General features: G+C 49.4%; 1 protein-coding gene across 6 annotated transcripts in view; it reads right to left on the minus strand.

The window, feature by feature from the left end:
• Window positions 1-1,465: 1,465 nt before the first annotated feature.
• SNX9 (sorting nexin 9) overlaps window positions 1,466-20,515 on the minus strand; it is a 154,532-nt gene continuing 135,482 nt past the window's right edge. For 4 of the 6 annotated variants that reach the window (XM_036871163.1, XM_036871162.1, XM_036871167.1 and 1 more), the window contains 2 exons: window positions 19,143-19,234; window positions 15,825-17,493 (listed from right to left, as the gene is read on the minus strand). In XM_036871163.1, coding sequence (XP_036727058.1) covers window positions 17,446-17,493; window positions 19,143-19,234 — 140 coding nt within the window. In that variant the 3' untranslated portion in view covers window positions 15,825-17,445. The other 2 variants (XM_036871164.1, XM_036871166.1) reach the window with 2 other exon arrangements.

The raw sequence follows: 20,515 nt of genomic DNA on the forward strand, positions 1-20,515 counted from the left end.
TAGTGTGACAATATCAAGCTCATCTTGTACATTTTTTACTCCTAAGACCTGGAATTAATCGTTTCTTCAAGAAGCCCTGATTCTTTTTGGTGGAAAAAGGAATCTCAAGACCACAGTTGGTCATTTATAAATTTTAGCCTCATGATCTCAGAACTTAACTGCCTGTTAATCCAGGACAGTTTCACCCAGTTAAGCTCATTTCCTCTAAGACAATTGTTTCAACCTTCTCCTCCCTCACACACCCCATCTCCTTCACCCCCTACTCTCAGCAGTTTAGGCCTCAATACTTCCCTGAGAAAGTAGAGCCACGAGAAGAGAATTCCCTCATCTTCCATCACCGAAGCTTCCCCATCGTCTTCTTTCCTGCAGTGACAGGGAGGAAAACTTGAACATTACATTCTTCTCAATTTTGTGTAAGCTCTGCAGTACGGAAAATATACGAACTTCAAACAGCTGCAAAAAATAGTGTCTTGGGGGGAAAATAGAGTTTCTACATCAGTACAAGTCCCTGCTTCCCTCCATGTGCTCAGACCCCGTCCACCTTCCCTTCCCAAGGACTCTGTTCCTTCTCTTAGCCCTACTGTCCCAGGTCACCCATCTCCCCTTCTCTCCTGGATCATTCCCCGCAGGGTACAAATGCGCTCCAGTGTCTTCCACTGTAAAGAGAAGACCCTCTCTCCACCCCACGTCTCCGTCACCACGGCCCTTCTCAGAGGTCATGAACTTAGAACGAAGCCAGTCTGCAGGATTTGGGCGGGGGAGGGTTCCCAGCACGGTTCAGGGGTGTTGAAGCAAGCTGGAGCTGTCCAGCTTGGACAGGTAAGTCTCGCCTGGGCCCACCTCTCCTCTGGACCACTGCGACCACCCTTCACTGGACTATGGCAGTAACTGGCCTGCTTCCTCGCCCCACCTCCAGCATGCAGGGTGAGGCGTGTCACCCCCTCGTCCCAGCTTCCGATGGCACTTGGGTGTGGTCCCCCCTCTGCCCCTGCTGTCCTCCCACCCATGCCCCTCCTCCCCTCACCCTCGAGTGGTCCCCCGACCATGCCAAGCCCCAAGTCAAGGAGCCAGTGTGAACTGTCGTCCACTGGCTGCGTCCTTCTCAGCTTGCTTTCTTCAGCCTACACGGGACCCCTCAGGAGGAGCCCACCACACTATTGCCCTCCCTACCAGGTGTCCCTGTTCCTTCCCTCGGTAGCAGGGATTCATGTCTGAATCCTTCACACATCTGTGCTTTACTTGGGTACTGTCACTCGGACAGAATCCTGCAGGAGTTAAATGCCAGGACTCGGCAGCCTGACGGCCTGGGTTTGAATCCTGGAGCCACGCTTTCCACGCTGGGCGACCTTGAGCAGTTTAATACGTAACTTGCTGCCTCAGATTCCTCACCTTTTATATGTGAGAATGAAGGACATTGTGAGCATTAAGATACACATAAAGGGCGTGGAGCAGTGCCTGCCCCACAGCGGGGCTCCGCTGGTGTTAGTCACCACCCCGCGTCCCCCACTGTCCCGCAGGCTTCAGGGCCACGTCTGTACAGTTACTGTTGGACGCCCAGCGCCTGGCATCCTGGAGTCCTTGTTGAGTGAGGGAATGAAGGACACGTGGACACCCGTGTGGGGCCGGCCGGGAAACTGAGCCTCTTACATAGACGCTGGGCCAACGGCAGCTTGGGTGATACAGGCCTTCGTCTTTCGTTCCCAGAGGCTAGAACTGAAATACACGAGAGAAAGACAGAGCAAGCCACAGTCGCGGGAGGAGTGGGAGGCAGCCCCCAGCCCAGGAGAACAGGGCTGCCCAGCTGTGCGGTCCTTTCTAGCTCTCTGGTGTCACCGTCACAGAAACAGCTGTGTGTTGGCCGCTGTCCATCCTGCCCGGGTTGGGAAGCCCCGCGGTGCAGGTGAGGTCTGCAGTCACCGGGCTCAGCTCCCTGGGGAAGCTTGCCTGGCTCTGCTGGCCTTGCTGCACGGCAGGTGTTGGGCACCGTTAATAGGAGGGGTGGCCTCCAAGTTCATTTTATTAAGGTATTTTCTTTTGTAAACAAGGCACATGAGGCACCGATCTGTGTATCTACACACACACACACACACGCACGACTGGACTTACGACCTCAGGTCGGGATAACTGGGTCCAGGCTCTCATCAGCTTTCCTCACAACCCAAGACCATGACCTCTTGGAGGGCTGCCCCCGAGCCTCCCAGGCACCAACTGAACACCCATCAGAGTGTGCCCAGCAGCTGGGCTAGCCGCAGACGTGGTGAGCTCAGCAGCTCCAGCAGCCTCAGTGATGCAGGATCTCGCGCGTGTCTGTGTGGCGCCTGCCCTTCCTTCTGGTCTCCTACTGAAAGCCAGTGACCCCTGATGTTAGATGGGTCGATACAAAGATGGTTCATGGGGGCACCTGTGGCCCTGGGGGTCAGGGGAGCTTTATTCACTCCTGTGGCCAAGACCAAGCTCCACACACAGGTGTGCCAGCTGCCAGCCGGGCCTTGGGCCGCACCCAGCGCCCCAACTGTAGAAACAACCCAAGGTACACCTGTCACAGGTCGGGGGCGGGGCCTTTCCCATGCCAAGAACAGTTAGGGCCTGCTGGTCCGATGTTCAGTTCAATTCCACACTCAGGGAGAACCTACCAGGGATGGGATGATTGTTCAGACTAATGAATAATCTGGCTGTTCAGCCAACTAAAGAAGCTCTGACGACGAAGGTCTGTTCCCCGCACGCCCCACCTGCACAAGAGCTGGGCCAATAGATGGGTGGGGGGGACGGGGGGGGAGGGCATGGCTGCCAAGCCCCTCCTCCCCAGTGTTACCGCACGAGAGGAAGAGCAGGCCTCCCGAATGGGCTCCCGCTTCAGGATGGGGAGGCCTGTTTCCCCTTCTGTCCTCGACTCTTCTCCAGAAATACCTCCAGTTTTCTCCAGAAAACTTTCAAAATATAAATTTTTAATGGAATTTAAAATATAATAAAATATAAATTTTAAATAAAATACAAATTTTACAAATAAAATATACATCTAAAATAAACTATGTTCTTTCAACTTTTCTGAATGCTTAAAAATTATCAAAATACAAATTTAAAAAAATTTGCTCTTAAATTTTGCTTTTTTATATAGTTTTTAATTTTTTTTTAATTAATTAATTATTTAGTTTTTTTTTTTTTTTTTTTATGGCTGTGTTGGGTCCCCACCTCTGCGCGAGGGCTTTCTCTAGCTGCGGCAAGTGGGGGCCACTCTTCATCACAGTGCGCGGGCCTCCCACTATCGTGGCCCCCCCCGTTGCGGAGCACAGGCTCCAGATGCGCAGGCTCAGTAATTGTGGCTCACGGGCCCAGCCACTCCACGGCATGCGGGACCCTCCCAGACCAGGGCTCGAACCCACGTCCCCTGCATTGGCAGGCAGACTCTCAACCACTGCGCCACCAGGGAAGCCCTATAGTTTTAAAAATTAAAGTGAAATTACAGATTACTACATGGTGATTCCCTTCTGAATAAAATTAACTTAGTTAAATCTCTCAGTAACAACATATTATAGCCAGTGTATCATAGGTACTTAGGAATGCTTTGGCTGGAAGTAAGAGAAAACTCAACTATAAAAGTCTTAAATAAACAAGAAGTCTCAAGGTAGGTCATCTAGAGCTGGGGTAGCAGCTCAGCAATGTCATCAAAGATCAAAGCAAGGTCCTTCTTTCTCTTCCATCATTCTTAACGTGTTGCCCTGTTGTCTCATGATCACAAAATGGTTGCTTCAGCTCCAGGCATTACCCCAATATTCAAGGTAGAAAGAAGAGAGGAATCTAGGTCAGCTGTATGTGTCCCTTTTATTGAAAAAAAACAAAAAACAAAAATGGCAAAAGCTTCTCAGACACCCTGAATAAATTTCCACTTAAGACTCATTGGTCAGAGCTGTGTCTCATGAACCCCATTAGCTACAATAGAGACTTTTCCAGTCTCTTCAGTTGAAATGGACAAGAGAGAAAGGGGTTGGGAAGGAACAGGTTTTGGGTTGGATGACCAGCAATGTCTGCCATGTCTAGCACAGCCAGCATCTGATTGTCTTGTGATTTTAGCACGAGGCTTAATGCTGCCTAGAAAGTTATTAATTATTTTAATTTTTCCTTATGTCATGTATCTCCTCCCAAGGCAATCATGGTGAAACAGAAAGGACAGGAAAGATTTCTGACTTGCTCACTGACTACTGAAGTCCCGATAGGACTTGCTATAAGATACCAGGTCTCCAGACTTCTCACCCACAATTTTTTCTGTTGGCTACACTGCCTCTGACTCTAATTTCATATTTTATCTATTTGAGAGAACTTGTTTTTCCACTAGGCTGCTGACAAATTTAGCAGGCTTAGGTGGTTTTCCTCGTCTGCTGAGACACGCACAGATCACCGGTGTTTTCAGCTTAGCTCTGGAGGCCAGCTTGTCGCTGTCCCCATGGGCAGGTTTCCACAGGGAGCGTAGAAGAAAAAGGGAGAGTCACATAAAAAGCTGAGCGCGACCGAAAAAATATTACAGCATTTTTTGCAGATCAAGCTATGTGACTATTTCAACCACAGAAGTGAACACGAATCTACGTAAGACATAACAAAAAACGGTAACTAAAAATGGACCTGCCACGGTTTAGTGAGCACAATAAAAAGAATAAAGGAGCTGTCACCTCAGGTCACCTGGCTCATACCCATCTTAGGAGTCCTTACTTCTGTGGCTTCCTGGTGAGTTGAAATTTTTCTGTGAGGCACCACCTGTCTTTGATCCTCTTCTTTTTTTTTTTTTTTAATAAATTTATTTATTTATTTATTTATTTTTGGATGTGTTGGGTCTTCGTTTCTGTGCGAGGGCTTTCTCCAGTTGTGGCGAGCAGGGGCCACTCTTCATCGCGGTGCACGGGCCTCTCACTTTCGCGGCCTCTCCCGTTGCGGAGCACAGGCTCCAGACGCGCAGGCTCAGTAGTTGTGGCTCACGGGCCCAGTGGCTCCGCGGCATGTGGGATCTTCCCAGACCAGGGCTCGAACCCGTGTCCCCTGCATCGGCAGGCAGATTCTCAACCACTGCGCCACCAGGGAAGCCCTGATCCTCTTCTTTTACATGAGGTTAGCTTTGCATTTTTTTAGTGCCAGAGGAAATGTCTTTGTAGTTAAGTTTCCCAACCACCTTTCCCCACCACTATTTTATTGAGATGGAATTGGCATATAACATTATATGACTTTAAGATTAGAAGAGGTATTCTGCTTGATTCTCCATGAGGACATGGCTTTTGTACTACGAAAATGTCCCAGTGTTTGTGTTTTTAGGCATATTTGTGATGTGAGGGCAGACGCCTCCGAAGTCACCTCCAAGGGAGCAGAGGACCTTCAGTCACAGTGGCTCTTTTCAGCTTGACTTGCCTGCTGCCTCCTGATGCCCAGCGGACCCCCAGGGGCCTGCACGTAGTTATTTAGACAATAATATTGACTGGACAGCCAGACTTTTTTCAGTCTCTTTCTATCCGGAAGTTTGCTCACAGTTAGTCTAATAAGCTTTCTCTGCCTCTCAGTGCCAGGACTCACCGGGAAGTAGTGAGGATATATTTGTAACTTCCTCTCCCCTCTCTTTTCATTCTCTCTGCCACAACTTTTCCCGCCCATTCCAAAACGCTTTATACAAAAATCTAAAACTCCACACTGAGCCAAATAGGGCAGTCAGCTGTGAGAGGAAGGACTTTCTCTCCTCTCTCCTCAAGGCTCAGTGACGTTCCATTTCTCCCCTCCTTTGGCCAAAGGGTGACAGGAGGTCTTTGCTCTGCCATCACTTACCACGGTGGTTCTGAGTTTCGAGAGCCCCTGAGGACTTTGCACAACGATGGCTCGGATTAAAATCCTGTGTCCCGCTCAGACAGCTGACCTGGGTGACCAGCCAGAACCTCGAGGGCTAAGTGGAAACTACCTCCCGTCCACTTGTGAAATCACTCATCCCTCCCTCTTCAGGACATTCCTTCAGTTCCTGTATTATAAGAAAAATGAAAGAGAAGGAGGAGCAATTACAAGAAAAAGAACAGGACTCGGCTGATGAAATGTGAGATGAGATTCTGTTTGGGTGAGGAAACTGACTTTGTCTTTAAAGTGAGTCACCTAGACCTTTAAGAATCTGATGAAAGGTGCAAATCCTTTTCCCCAGAAAAAATGTAAAATACGCACATAATTTGCCTACAATCGCGTGTGATTCACTGACACACGCACCCCAGTAATATATGGACCAAAGGTTAAGAATTCCTCTTTTGGAAGCAAGTTAGAAGAAGCGGCTGTCAAAAGTATCTCTTAGAAAGTTCTCATCACAAGAAAAATAAAAAACAAATTGGTAACTATGTGAGGTGATGGATGTTAGCTAAACGTACTGTGGTGATCGTTTCACAATATACACATGTATCAATCACTCTGCTGTACACCTTAAACTCATACGATGTTCTATGTCAATTATATCTCAATATAACTGGGGGAAAAAGCACCTCTACAGGTGGTTGGGAAGTAAATCTTAACCACAAAGGCATTTCCTCTGGCGCCTGAAAAAAGCAAAGCTAACCTCATGTAATAGAAGAGGACGGAGGACAGATGGCTCCTCACAGAAAAATTTTAGTTCACCAGGGTCAAGTCTCCTGTTGTAGACAAATACCTATTGTTTATGCTAGTTCGTTTTCCATTCTGTTTAGATTTGTGGCAAGGGAAGTATAAATCCTTCTGAATTACAAAGGATTGATCCGTCTGGAAGTGATTTAAACACATCAACAAAAGAACTCAATCTCAAAAAAATGGTCTGTTTCCTTCTGTAAAGTTGTGCTTGGTTTTGCTTCCTCTGGGTCCTCATTTTCTGGCGGATTGATGGTTTTCCAAATGGTACATTTTCAAAAACTCCTGCTTCATTAAACCAACATATTTGTAGACACGTGTCTAGGGTCAGGGTGAACGCATACTCCGGCTCAGTAAAGAGGGGTTATCCCAGGCAGGACACACTGGTGTAGTTCATGCTGCACAAAAAACAGCTCCAGACCTCAGTGGCTCAACGTGGCAGGAGTCTCCTCCTTGCTCATGCAAATTCTGCTGTGGGTCCCAGCCGCTCTCCAGGCCACCTCTCCGCTATGTGCTTCAACTCTTCAGCCCCCTTATGTCAACACTTACTCCCGTTGTCATCGCGTGATGGAAAAGAGGGGCTGAGAGACAAGCACTAGGAAGTGGACTCGATGCTCCCAACTACATTTCTGTGGCCGAAGCAAGTCACACAGTGATGCCTAATTCTATGGAGATGGGGAAGCATGATCCCTCTGTGGGCGCAGAGGAAGATGAGAACAAAATGATGATGAAGGTGTGACGTCTGCTGCAGGGACCGCGAGAACATGGCTGAAAATTAAAGTACGTTTTGAGGAACGTGTGCTGAGATGTTCTCTGTGGATGGGGAACTACCCCCATCTCAGACTTTAAAAATAAATGATAGGCTTTCCACTTCCAGCCTTGATGAAGTAACAGAGGGCAGGTTACCTCTCCTTAAATAGAGAAAAACAGAATATATGAAAAATAGGTTCAGACTTTAGACAACAGGCATCACAGGACTCTGACCACTGAGAGAAGAGAAATAGGTGAGCCCCCTTATGGCCCCAAATTCTGCCTGAATGCAGATTCCAGGATTAGTACAGGGAGGAGGAAACCACATAGAGTTCTGTGGTCTCACTGAGTTGAGGAGACAGATCAGAGTTCTGGGAGATGAAGGCGGCTAGGATCAGATGGGCAGAGCTCAGGAGAGAAGGGAGCTACAGAGAGAGAGACTGTGTTCTGGAGAGCTGCAGAACAGCTGCAGCTGTTAGCTGTCTCTAACGCCTAGAGACAAGGCTTTCGCTGAATACTGCCCCACGCGCCCACGAGGACACCACGTGAGGACAGTGACGCAACCAGCAGAAATCAATGGGCCAAACAATTCCCAGGACTCACACGGGGCTGGGAATAGGTCACAGAGTCCGCAGCTGGAGTGGGGTGACATCCTGCTTCAGGCATCTGGCAGGGTCCTCAGAAAGGCGTCCCCTCCGTAGGGGCTCACGCGTGCCCTCCACGACCGGGGGCTCACGCGTGCCCTCCACGACCGGGGGCTCACGCGTGCCCTCCACGACTGGGGGCTCACGCGTGCCCTCCACGACCGGGGACCAGGGGCTCACGCATGCCCTCCACGACCAGGGGCTCACGCGTGCCCTCCACGACCCGGGGCTCACGCGTGCCCTCCACGACCGGGGGCTCACGCGTGCCCTCCACGACCCAGGGCTCACGCGTGCCCTCCACGACCGGGGGCTCACGCGTGCCCTCCACGACCCAGGGCTCACGCGTGCCCTCCACGACCGGGGGCTCACGCGTGCCCTCCACGACCCGGGGCTCACGCGTGCCCTCCACGACCGGGGGCTCACGCGTGCCCTCCACGACCCGGGGCTCACGCGTGCCCTCCACGACCCGGGGCTCACGCGTGCCCTCCACGACCGGGGGCTCACGCGTGCCCTCCACGACCCGGGGCTCACGCGTGCCCTCCACGACCGGGGGGCTCACGCGTGCCCTCCACGACCGGGGCTCACGCGTGCCCTCCACGACCCGGGGCTCACGCGTGCCCTCCACGACCGGGGGGCTCACGCGTGCCCTCCACGACCCGGGCTCACGCGTGCCCTCCACGACCGGGGGCTCACGCGTGCCCTCCACGACCGGGGGCTCACGCGTGCCCTCCACGACCCGGGGCTCACGCGTGCCCTCCACGACCGGGGGCTCACGCGTGCCCTCCACGACCGGGGGCTCACGCGTGCCCTCCACGACCGGGGGCTCACGCGTGCCCTCCACGACCGGGGGCTCACGCGTGCCCTCCATGCCAGTCTCCCATCTGCACTGGAGGGAGGCCAGTCAGAGCTCTGGTCACCCCAGAAGCAAGGCCGGGATGGTCAGCCCGGAGCCGGGCCGTGGGTCGTCCCTCCTGCTCACGGCCTTTCAGTTCTGTGCGTCCAGCCTGCTTTTCCTGCCTGTGGCCTCTCTGCTTGCTGCCCCTTGGGCTGACCGAGGTCCTCTATGGCTAAGGCACAGCATCTCCTCGAGGTCCAGGTGAATCAGTAATCGTAACAGCCAACGTTATTGAATGAAGGAGTGAACTGAATGCGGCCTGAGATGTTTCTGTATCTGCGTGGGAAGGAGCCGGATGACCTGGGCCGAGGGAACACCCTACGTGCAACTCCAGGGGCAGCCCTGAGTCCAGACTTTCCGTTATTAACCGCCCCCCTTCCCCTCTTCACTTGAGAATTAGCTACATCTGATGGCTAAAAAGCAAAATAGAAAGCCACTATTAGCCAAAAACATATGGGTGCCACTCGGAGAACAGAATCGATTTAAAGAATAATCCACATTAGGCAGCAGGAGTGAGAAGCGGTGAGCTGCCCGCTCAGCCCGGAGGAGGGATGGGCCCTGCCCTCAGCCCCGGGCTCAATTTCAACGAGGCCCCAGGCCTCACTCTGGGCCTGTCACATGCCTCACGTTAGCTTTCCAGCCAAAGTGCACCACATGATACTGGATTTAATGGTCAAATAATAAGCTCACAGTGTCTCCAAGACCCTCTGAGAGACCGTGCTGCTTAGAAGGAAGCTGCATGCCGAAGGGCCAGGAGTAACTTTAAAGCCTTGGAGACAACCAGTCTCCTCTCCCGTAGCCAAACTAACGCCCACACTAGGAAGCAGAAAGATTACAGAACTCCCTCATTAGTTTAGAGGCTCATCATTTTATGAAGGCTCAGAGTTTGTCAAGGCAAAGGGCACGAGTGAGTGCTGACTGATGCTTGGAACTCAGAAAGTGCTTGGCAGGTATGGAGCAGAGTGGGGGTCACTCCTGCACTTCAAGGTACCCATTTGTGACAACAGTGACAACGACCATTACAGAAGAGAGAATCGACATCTGCACCTCCCCTCACCAACTGCTGTGGAGTCGATTCGCGCTGGCTGACCACTTTGAGATCAAGAAGGTTTGTAGGAAAAAAGAGGGTAATCCGACACTCACCCTGGATCGCATCTGCTCATGAGCTCACCTGTCTCCTGCCAGGTGAGATGTGCCTAGAGCAGCAGGTGGAAGTTGGGGCCAGGTCCTGCTTTTGAATTGGCAGGGTTGATGAGGGATGAAGTTTGGGACACACGCTGCTCTGCCCTTAAACTCACTGGGACTGGGTCCCAAAGGGTCACTCGGGAGCCAGTCCAGGGGTGGCTGCCCCCACTGAAGGCACGGGGTTGTGGCCCCCACGCCTGCACCCTGCCCTCGTGTGGGCGACTCAATAAGGGCCCAGGGCTGGGAAGGGCTCTGGGACACATCTGTTCTTAGCCCGGCCACTCCGTGGCTGAGGGCACTAGGGTCCAGAGAGCTCACATGACTTGTTCAAGGTGACAGATGTCAGTGTCAGACTTGGGACCACAGCCCAGGGATCCGACTCACAATTCAGACCTCTTTACGTTACCAAGGGTTTCCTTCACCAGGAGGAAGGTCTTCAAATTTTTGATGATTCCCTCACAAGGTTGAACTAGCAGATGAACTGAGGTCTGTACATACAGTGAGAATCAGCCCAGTTCTAATGGGTGGTACTAATAATGCCCAGGAAACAGATGATTTGGGAAACTAGATCATTCCAACAGCTTTAAAAAAATTTTTTTTAGTAATGTCAAATAAATTTTTATTCATTTTCCCAGTTTTATAGAAAAATAATTGATCCACATCACTGTATAAGTTTGAAGTATACAGCCTGATTTACACATATTATGAAATGATTATAATAGGTTCAGCTAACATCCATCATCTCATATGGATACGATAAAAAGAAAAGAAAAGAAAAAAGGAAAATAATTTTCTCCTTGTGATGAGAACTCTCTGGATCTCCTCTCTTGACAGCCTTCCTGTATATCGTACAGCAGTGTTAGCTAGAGCCACCATGTGGTTCATTACATTTTTTTGAATTATAATACAAGATCATTGTTAAAAAACTCAGAAAAATATAATCTTATATAAAGATCACTCATCGTCTTACCCGCAAAGAACCACTGGAGAAGCTCAGTCTTAGCCCATGTGCTGCTTCCTGGTCCAGGTTTTGCGTTCTCGGCCTTAAAGCCTCTCTGGGCACGCTCTACTCCAGCACTACCCTGGGCACTCCTAGGTTTTATTGATAATAGGTTTTTATCCTCATCCACATGCATTTGTTGAGTGCCTTCTGTGTGTCCTGAAAACGCCTATCGGTCCCAAGGCAAATCACAGTTGTCTGTCTGCTTTAAAGCAGCGTCTCTCAGTTTGGGTACTGTTGACACTTTGGGTGGATAATTTTTCACGGGGGCTTTTCTGTGCATCGGAGGGTGTTCAGCAGTCGCTCTGGCTTCTACCCACCAGATGACAGTAAGTCCTCAGTAAATGTCCCCAGGCACTGTCAATGTCTCCCGAGGGCAATGTTACCTGTGACTGAGAACCGATGCTCTCAGGACGTGGCAGGGCTACGTGCTCCCTCTGGGCCCAGGCATCTGACCATGGGCGGCCGCCGTGTCCATGCTCATCACCACATGCCCCGACACTGTTTTATACCCAGAGAAGTGCAGGACTCTGGCTTTCTGGTGAACCAACATCATTTTCAGTTATGTCAGTGGCTTTTCTCTGGAATTGATGACTCACCACCAACCCCACCCCCCGGGGCCTCCCCAACTTTGCTCCAGGCACCCCCTCTGCAGGGCAGCTCCCAGACATGAGCCAGGTGAGAAGCCCTCACCATTAAAAAAACCCCAAAACGGGGCTTCCCTGGTGGCACAGTGGTTGAGAATCTGCCTGCCAATGCAGGGGACACTGGTTCGAGCCCTGGTCTGGGAAGATCCCACATGCCGCGGAGCAACTGGGCCCGTGAGCCACAACTACTGAGCCTGCGCGTCTGGAGCCTGTGCTCCGCAACAGGAGAGGCCGCGATAGTGAGAGGCCCCCGCTTGCCACAACTGGAGAAAGACCCCACACAGAAACGAAGACCCAACACAGCCATAAAAAAAAAAAAAAAAAAAAAAAAAATACAACCAATATATTAAAAAAAAACAAAAAAACAAAAAACCCCAAAAACCAAAAACACCAGTGCTTCAAACTTAAAAGCAGTTGGTCGTGCATGGCCCAGGTTCCTGGTTCATGGTACACACATTTCTCTCTCTCTCCCCCTCAAAGAGTTCTGCAAATCCTACAAACCAATTGCTTAATTGAACTTTACAACTTTTTTTTTTGGCTTAAGATATGGATGTGTATTCCCACCTAAAGACCTTTGAACTTACTCTTGACTCAGAAGCTAAAAAATCTTCTCCACAGAGGTTTAATGGCCTTCAGACAACCTCGCCCACTGTTGGCCTTTGAATTGTCAACAGCATTCAAACAGCCTGGGTACAGTTAAAATACTGTGTTATATATATGAAAGCTATGTAAGAGGGTAGATCTTAAAACTTCTCACCTCACACACACAAAATTGTAACTATGTGAGGTGATCGATGTGTTCACTAACCTTATTAAGCTTGGCAATCATTTGCAAATATATACACATATCAAATCATGACGTTGTACACCTTAAGCTCACACAAGGTTATATGTCAATTATAGCTCAATAAAGCTGGGGAAAAAATCTCCTTCTGCTTTCCTAAAACTTTAGTTTGTTCCCAACTGCACCAATTTACATTCCCACCAACAGTGTAGGAGGGTTCCCTTTTCTCCATACCCTCTCCAGCATTTATTATTTGTAGACTTTTTAATGATGGCCATTCTGACCAGTGTGAGGTGATACCTCATTGTAGTTCTGATTTGCATTTCTCTAATAATTAGCGATGATGAACATCTTTTCATGTGCCTATTGGTCATCTACATGTCTTCTTTGGAGAAATGTCTGTTTAGGTCTTTTGCCCATTTTTTGATTGGGTTTCTTATTCTTTGTTTTTAAAAATGTTTTTAACATTGGTGCAGCCACTATGGAAAACAGTATGGAGGTTCCTCAAAAAGCTAAAAATAGAGTTGCCATATGATCCAGCAATCCCACTCCTGGGCATATATCTGGACAAATCTATAATTCAAAAAGATACATGCACCCCTATGTTCATAGCAGCACTATTCACAATAGTCAAAACATGGAAACAACCTAAATGTCCATTGACAGATGAACGGATAAAGAAGATGTGGTATATATATACAATGGAATATTACTCAGCCATAAAAAAAGAATGAAATAATGCCATTTGCAGCAACATGGATGGACCTAGAGATGATCATACTAAGTGAAGTAAGTCAGAAAGATAAATACCATATGATATCATTTATATGTGTAATCTAAAATATGACACAAATGAATTTATCTACAAAACAGAAACAGACTCACATAGAGAACAGACTTGTGGTTGCCAAGGGGGAGGTGGGGTGGGGGAGGGATGGACTGGGAGTTTGGGGTTAGCAGATGCCAACTACTGTATATAAAATATATAAACAACAAGGTCCTACTGTACAGCACAGGGAACTATATTCAATATCCTGTGATAAACCATAATGGAAAAGAATATGAAAAAGAATGTATATATGTATAACTGAATCACTTTGCCGTACAGCAGAAATTAACACAACATTGTAAATCAACTATACTTCAATAAATTTAAAAAAAAGTTTTCTTACAGAAGTAACTGCTGGGTCTGGGATTTGATTTTGTTCTATTTACAAGCAAATTAGTCTGTTGCCGTTTCATGGATGCCCACAGGAGAATGAAACCCCCGAGTCAGAGACAATGGGTAACTCAATTTCCAGCGGCACAGCCGGCGGCGGGGAGCTTCAGCTCACGGGCTGGTTCTCCCCTCCCCGCCTTGCAAGTCCATCAGGGGCAACTAGGGGGCGCCCGAGGGATGCCTTCTCGTGGAAAGGAACCTGGAGCTTGGGAAACCTGCATTTTATAGCAAGCAGTGGGAACACCTGCTCTTCTTCCTAGAAGACCTTTACCTCATCCACCAAGGCTGTTTGCTGCCAACAGTGGTGACAATCAGCCTGGGTAAAAAGCAGTGAGGACTCTGCATTCTTGGCATAGCTGGCAAAGCCAGCTGGAGAGCAAGAGAACCTTGAGAAAGGAACTCAAATTCTTCTTACTTTCTTGGAGAAAAGGATTTTAAATCAAACAGGCTGAAAAAAAGTAAGAAACACACATAGGAAAAAAGTACCTTCCTTCCTCATTATTGTTATTAGTTCCACTCAGCAATTACTCAACCATAAACATAGTTACTTGAGTGCTTTTACTGCTTTAAGTAATGGACATTCATAGTTTGGATTCCCAACCTTTAAGACAGGATCTCTTGAGTCCCTCCACTGAGGATGTGGACCAGGAGTGTGGGGAAAGGCAGTCTCCCGGGCACAGTCTTTCCACTCCTGCATGGCCACGAAAGCGTGAGCCTGGAACATCTCCATACATGGAGATGAAGAGCCCTCACGGCCTGGGCAAGCCCACCTCTTTATTCAGGAGTATCTTAGCCTGTTCCGGGCTTGGCGTGTACTCCTTTGTTCTGCTTAATCTCCTGGCCGGTCCCACTGCCCCATCTGTTCCCAGTGAGGAGCGTTGGAGTCCGTCACCTGCTGCAGGAGAGGGGCGGGTACAGACCATCTCCCACTGGTCATGGGGACCAACGCTCATTACTGAGGCTGGTCTTACTCTGTCTCTTCTTTACATTCCATCCAGAGCCTGTGTGAGCTGTGTGTTTCTTGGTGACCTCAACACGTGCAAACCTTACAGGGCGTTGACGTCCTGGACCTGGTGCTTCTGGGGACGGGCAACCAGTGTCACACGATCAACAACTGGACTGACCTTTTCCTCCACCATGCCTTTACCTCTTCTCTCCAGACATTTATCTACTAGTTTTACATTGTCAAGATTTATAAAAATTATAAATTATTCTATAATTAAAGCTCTTCTGTGATAGCTAAAGGCCCTGAAGTCTCAAGTTACACGAGGAAGTGGCCAAATGCCGCGGTCCCCACACCCGCGACACTGCCTCCTCCTCCCAGCCCGCACCTATGGCCTCACGGGGAGCTCTCCGCGATGAGCGGCCGGGGAAGGGAAGACGGGGCCTGGGTTCTGCCCGATGTGCGGACACCGCCCCCCCGGTGGACAGCTGCAGAGCCACAGCCCCTCCCTGGACACCCCTGAAGGACAAGGTGACGGAATTTACATCACAGAATTAAGATATGGACTATCAAGAGAAGTAAACCTCACGTAAAGAATGAATACACACACCCTGTAGGTGCTGTGTCTCTAGAGAACCCTAACACGCTGGGCAGCAGTATTTGTTCTTACTGCTCTCCAGGTGACTGTGACATGCTTCCCGGGTTGATAACTCTGATTTAAGGAACTAGCATTATTAACTCATGTCAAGAGAAATAAGCTTTGGGGCAAAACTCATTACCTGCACTCTTTTCAGCAGCTGGCAACAAGAAACAATTATCAAAAAAAAAACCACACGGGGCTTCCCTGGTGGCGCAGTGGTTGAGAATCTGCCTGCTAATGCAGGGGACGCAGGTTCGAGCCCTGGTCTGGGAAGATCCCACGTGCCGCGGAGCAACTGGGCCCATGAGCCACAACTACTGAGCCTGCGCGTCTGGAGCCTGTGCTCCGCAACAAGAGAGGCCGCGATAGTGAGAGGCCCGCGCACCGTGATGAAGAGGGGCCCCCGCTTGCCACTAGAGAAAGCCCTCGCACAGAAACGAAGACCCAACGCAGCCAAAAATAAATAAAAACAAAAACAAAAACAAAAAAAAAACCACACGAAAACACCAAAAAGTGTTTTGAAAAAGTGCTTGAGAATTTACTGCACAGTTTTTAACAATTTATTTATATGTTGGCTTCTACATTCTCTTACATTGTGTAAAACATTTATACATATTCTTTACAATTTGTACATATATTAAATGGCTGTAACATAAACACTGTTCTATGAGATTTTATAAAAGGAAAATCAAGTAGGGAAAATTTCTTATAAAACATTAACAAAAAACCCGTGATATTGAAGAACAAGAAGTTCTCATATTCATGTTCATTTGATTTCCTCTGCTATTTATTTTTTGGTTTCACTTTATTTGTGCTGGCCCGAAATTTCCATTTTCTATCATGTAACTATCAGGTCAGGAGAGTGAAAGCAGGGGGAGAGGATGCAGTAAGGCAGCTGTGCAGGACGCCGACATCTGCGGGAGTGAGACCGTGTCCACGAGTGTCCAGATTTAAAGCTGACGGTTTGCAAAGATCCTGTTTGGCTTTATGCCATTAAGGGAAGTACTAGTGATCAGGAAAATTCTGTCTGAAGTTTAGGGTACAGTCGGGAATAACATCGCTCTGCGCTTTTTCTCAAACGTAAAAGCTCGGGATGACCGCACATTATGCGGGCTGCCACCCTCCTCAGCCCCTAAACTCCTTCCATTTCGGGGGCCGGGAGAGGTTTGCTAACCTGTGCTTTATCTTTTCAGATAATTCCCACTGGCCCGCTAGTCTAAATCAGATCAAGCGGCAAATCACGCTTTCCCCGGCATTTCTCACGAGGTCTCACTGAACACCTCGAGACTTAAAAACGAGTGGAAAGCTCGGGAGGAGCGTCTGCCCACAGGGCCGGCCCTCCCGGGCGCAGGGTCAGCGCGGCCGCTCCTTCCCCGGGAGCAGAGGCAGAGCGCGTCCCCAGCTTTCTCGGTGAATTCTTCCAGCCCTACCGGGGCTCGGGGAGAAGCCGAGGAGGGAGGCGCTCCTCCCAGCAGACGGCACTTCAGGGTAGTGGGCGCAGGGGCTCTGATCCCGGGGTTCGGCCAAGCTTTGTCCTCTGAAGGGACACGTGCATCACGGGCACATGAGGGGCCGCAGCCCCGGGAGCCCCTCTTTGCTTTCTCTCTCCAGGAAACGTAAGCACTTGAGTCATAAATATCTCAGCGAAAGGCATGTAGATCTTCCTAAATAGACAGGAATCCCAAAGGGCTGAAAAGAGTTATAAAAATATACAAACATATATATTTTTTACTCTGGCGTATTTCATATTTTTAAGAAAGCAATTAGTAATTATCTGACATTGGGTAAGAACTGGAAGATCGTGGGTGACTCATAAATTACATTTTTATGTAAAATATCAGTGGGGGAAACCCCTAATTTTCCATTCAAAATTCTGACAACTTTAAGTACTTTCCAAAAATAGACAATTTCCTTCCACTGGTTTAAATAATGGATGTGGAAATGAACAAAAGACTATCCCTAAAGAACTGATGCATTTAGGTGCTTAATAAAGGAAATGCAGTTTTTTCCAACTCTATTTCTTTTTGGTTTTCTTTCTTTCCTTCTTTCTTTTTGGATGATGGAGGGAAAAAATTAAATTGCGTTGCCCCAAGTCAGAAGGAAGCACTTCGGCGTTTCTTCACGTTCGTTCTGTCCTACATCACCGGGAAGCGACCGAGGGCCTGCCTCAGCTTTTCTGCAATCTGGTGAAAAACAGAACAACTGTGAGACATCTCTCCCACCGTGACTTCATGGCACTCTATTATTTCCATGTCTTCTGAGTTAAACATGGCAGAAGTTTCAAATCCTTGAACGGGTCGACGCTCCTAGTCTCTCCCGCACCGACCCAGCCTCCGGGCAGTGGAGAGGCCTTCCTGAACCCCGGTCGCGGTGGGGCCCGGCTTGCAGGAAGCCCCGCTCCTTCCTTCCCACAGCGCAGCTGCTGCCACGCTGTGCAGCGCCGTTCCTAGACCATCTGCCTGTCCTCCAGGCATCCAGGGGATCCGGTCTCCGCGCTGGCCCAGACGCCCCTGCCCTCGCGGACACCTGTGAACTCCTGAGACTCGGAGGACGAGCGGCTCCCCACGAGGCCCCGCTGCTGCTACACAGTGTGGAGACAGGATGCACCTTCAGCCCGTCTCTGAAACCAACTGTTTCCAACACGCAATGGACAATACGCACAGAGCACGTCAGCCATAGCTCCCTTCCAAGAATGACCGTTGGAGAGACACGTGTGGCAGCGTCCACCCAAAGATAAGATGACGCGTGCGTGGATGTGGGCCTGGGGCTGGCCTATCATTATCCCTGAACATACATGAGATGACACCATGGCAACAGTGGAAAACTTAGTAAGAAACATGGCAGCCAACACATGGTCATTGTGTAAGTTACAGAACTTGTCTTCGGATGTCTGAGTTTCCATTTATTCAATACATGCTAGATTTTTGTTTTCTGTACACTCTGGTAAATAACAAAATTGCTATGCAGAGGTACAAAAGTTAACATTTTCATTACTGGTTCCTGAGTGAAAATATCTAAGGTTTCACCCTCCCTCTCGTTTTCGTTTTCTTTCTGAAATTCCTCTGCAAAAACCTCACTCACAAACAAAGCCAGTCTGTGCTGCCCTGCATGGTGCCAGGCTCCTTCCCCAGCTGAGAGCCGGCAGGGACGGCAGGGTGACCTCATCGCATTCACAGTGTTCCCTGCGCACAGAGGGGCTGGAGGGAGGGAAAGGGACCACACAATAAGGGCTTCTTGGGGCCTCAAAACCAGCATCTAATACTCTTCTTCTTAAAAAAACAAACCCCCTTTTAACCCAGTGTTATTCAAAGGAAAAGGCAGATTTGATTAAAAGAGATTGGAAAAACCCCTGCTCAATATTTAGCCTCCTTTGGTTTATTAGTTAGGGTTAAAAAATACATGCAGGGACTTCCCTGGTGGCGCAGTGGTTAAATAACCGCCTGCCAATGCAGGGGACATGGGTTCGAGCCCTGGTCCAGGAAGATCCCACATGCTGTGGAGCAACTAAGCCCGGGCGCCACAACCACTGAGCCCGCGAGCCACAACTACTGAGCCCACGTGCTACAACTACTGAAGCCCACGTGCCTAGAGCCCATGCTCCGCAACAAGAGAAGCCACTGCAATGAGAAGCCCACGCACCGCAATGAAGAGGGGCCCCCACTCGTCACAACTAGAGAAAGCCCACGTACAGCAACAAAGACCCAATGCAGCCAAAAATAAATAAATAAATTAAAAAAAAATACACGCAGATTAACTTCACAGGGTCAGCGTACGTGAGCAGGAACCCTGACCTCCCCGTGCGCACGGAGGCCCGGCAGCAGCGCCCACTCACCGTCTCGTAGAACTGCACCTGCTGCTCCAGGTACAGGCGGATGACGCTGTTGTAGTCGTAGATCCGGTTACTGTGGAAGTGATTCATCTCAGCTACAACCAAAACCAAGACATCAGTCAGTGCCCCCCGGACTTCAAACGACCACCACTGGTGTCTCTGCTCGGTTATGATTAATCATCAACCGGATTTAATCTGCTTGGCCCGTGCCAGTTCCTGACAAAATGCTAGAAAGAGCCTAGAAAAACAATTTGAACGGTTAATGGCAAACAACGCTTTCCAGTAGATGGACGATTACTGCTGACTGGCATGTTAAATCCTAGGAAGCCCAATACGGATGATCACCCAAATGGCGAGGACTGTTTGAGCAGGACACCGACTTGGTCTCACCATCTACAGATGACTGCAGTTCAGAACGTCAAGTCTGTTTACTGTGGACCTAGCGAGGCGCCCGCGGGCTGCCACGCCCCCTCCTGCACAGAGACTGCCCAGGCAGGCCTCCTGAGGGACTCTGAAAAGCTGGGCAGAGGAGTGAGACGTGAGCAAGGCCCTCTTCAGAGTGGAGCCTGGTGCCGCTGAGCCCCAGGGCTGCCAGAACTCAGGCTCTTTCCAGGCAGAGGGTCACACGCCCATCCTTCCTGTTTGCTGAATGCACCGATTCAGCAAATGAATCCCGTCTCTAACTTTGCCTCTCAGCACCCTCACCCCATCACCAACTCTGGAGACGCCTCCTTATCAGGGCTCCTCATCGCCTCCCCCCCTCGCACCCTGCCTTTTCCCTTATACTCCACACCTACAAAGTCAACTGCCTGCATAAATTCCTACAAAAAGCTCACTGTTCTGAGTTTTATGTTGTTATCTGAAGTTGTACAAAGCTTCTCGCTTATCTATTTGGATAACCCCAAACACAAGTTCAAAACCAACTTCCCCGTTTAAAACCCTTCAAAGCCCAAAGCTTCAGTCAGGCTTCCCTGTTTACTTCTGGATGCCTTTCACACATTCTTCCCTTCTCCCACACCTTCCCTAGTCCCGAAGGATGTCCTTTAGAAAAGCCCGCAAATACCCCTCATTCTCTCCCCTAGCACCTCATCTTCTTCGGGTTCTCAAAATCTCAGACGGCAGGAGCCAGGTCTCCGGTCGGGCTGTCCGACTAACGTCAGTCCCCAATTTGCACCTGCCCTCCCCTGGCCCCAGTCACTAGCAAACCTTGAGCAGTGCATTTTTGTTTGTTTTGTTTTTCCATCAAAACCTTTTAATGTCTTAATGTCCACAGCAAGTCTAGACTCTTCTGCCTGGCTTTCGAGGCCCTTCACAATCACCAGAATTTTTCCCCTAATACTCTCCAAGTGTGTTTTATTCCCAAAGGCCAATGACCT

This window comes from Balaenoptera musculus, chromosome 12 (genome assembly GCF_009873245.2).
Source record: "Balaenoptera musculus isolate JJ_BM4_2016_0621 chromosome 12, mBalMus1.pri.v3, whole genome shotgun sequence".
Lineage (NCBI taxonomy): Eukaryota > Metazoa > Chordata > Mammalia > Artiodactyla > Balaenopteridae > Balaenoptera > Balaenoptera musculus.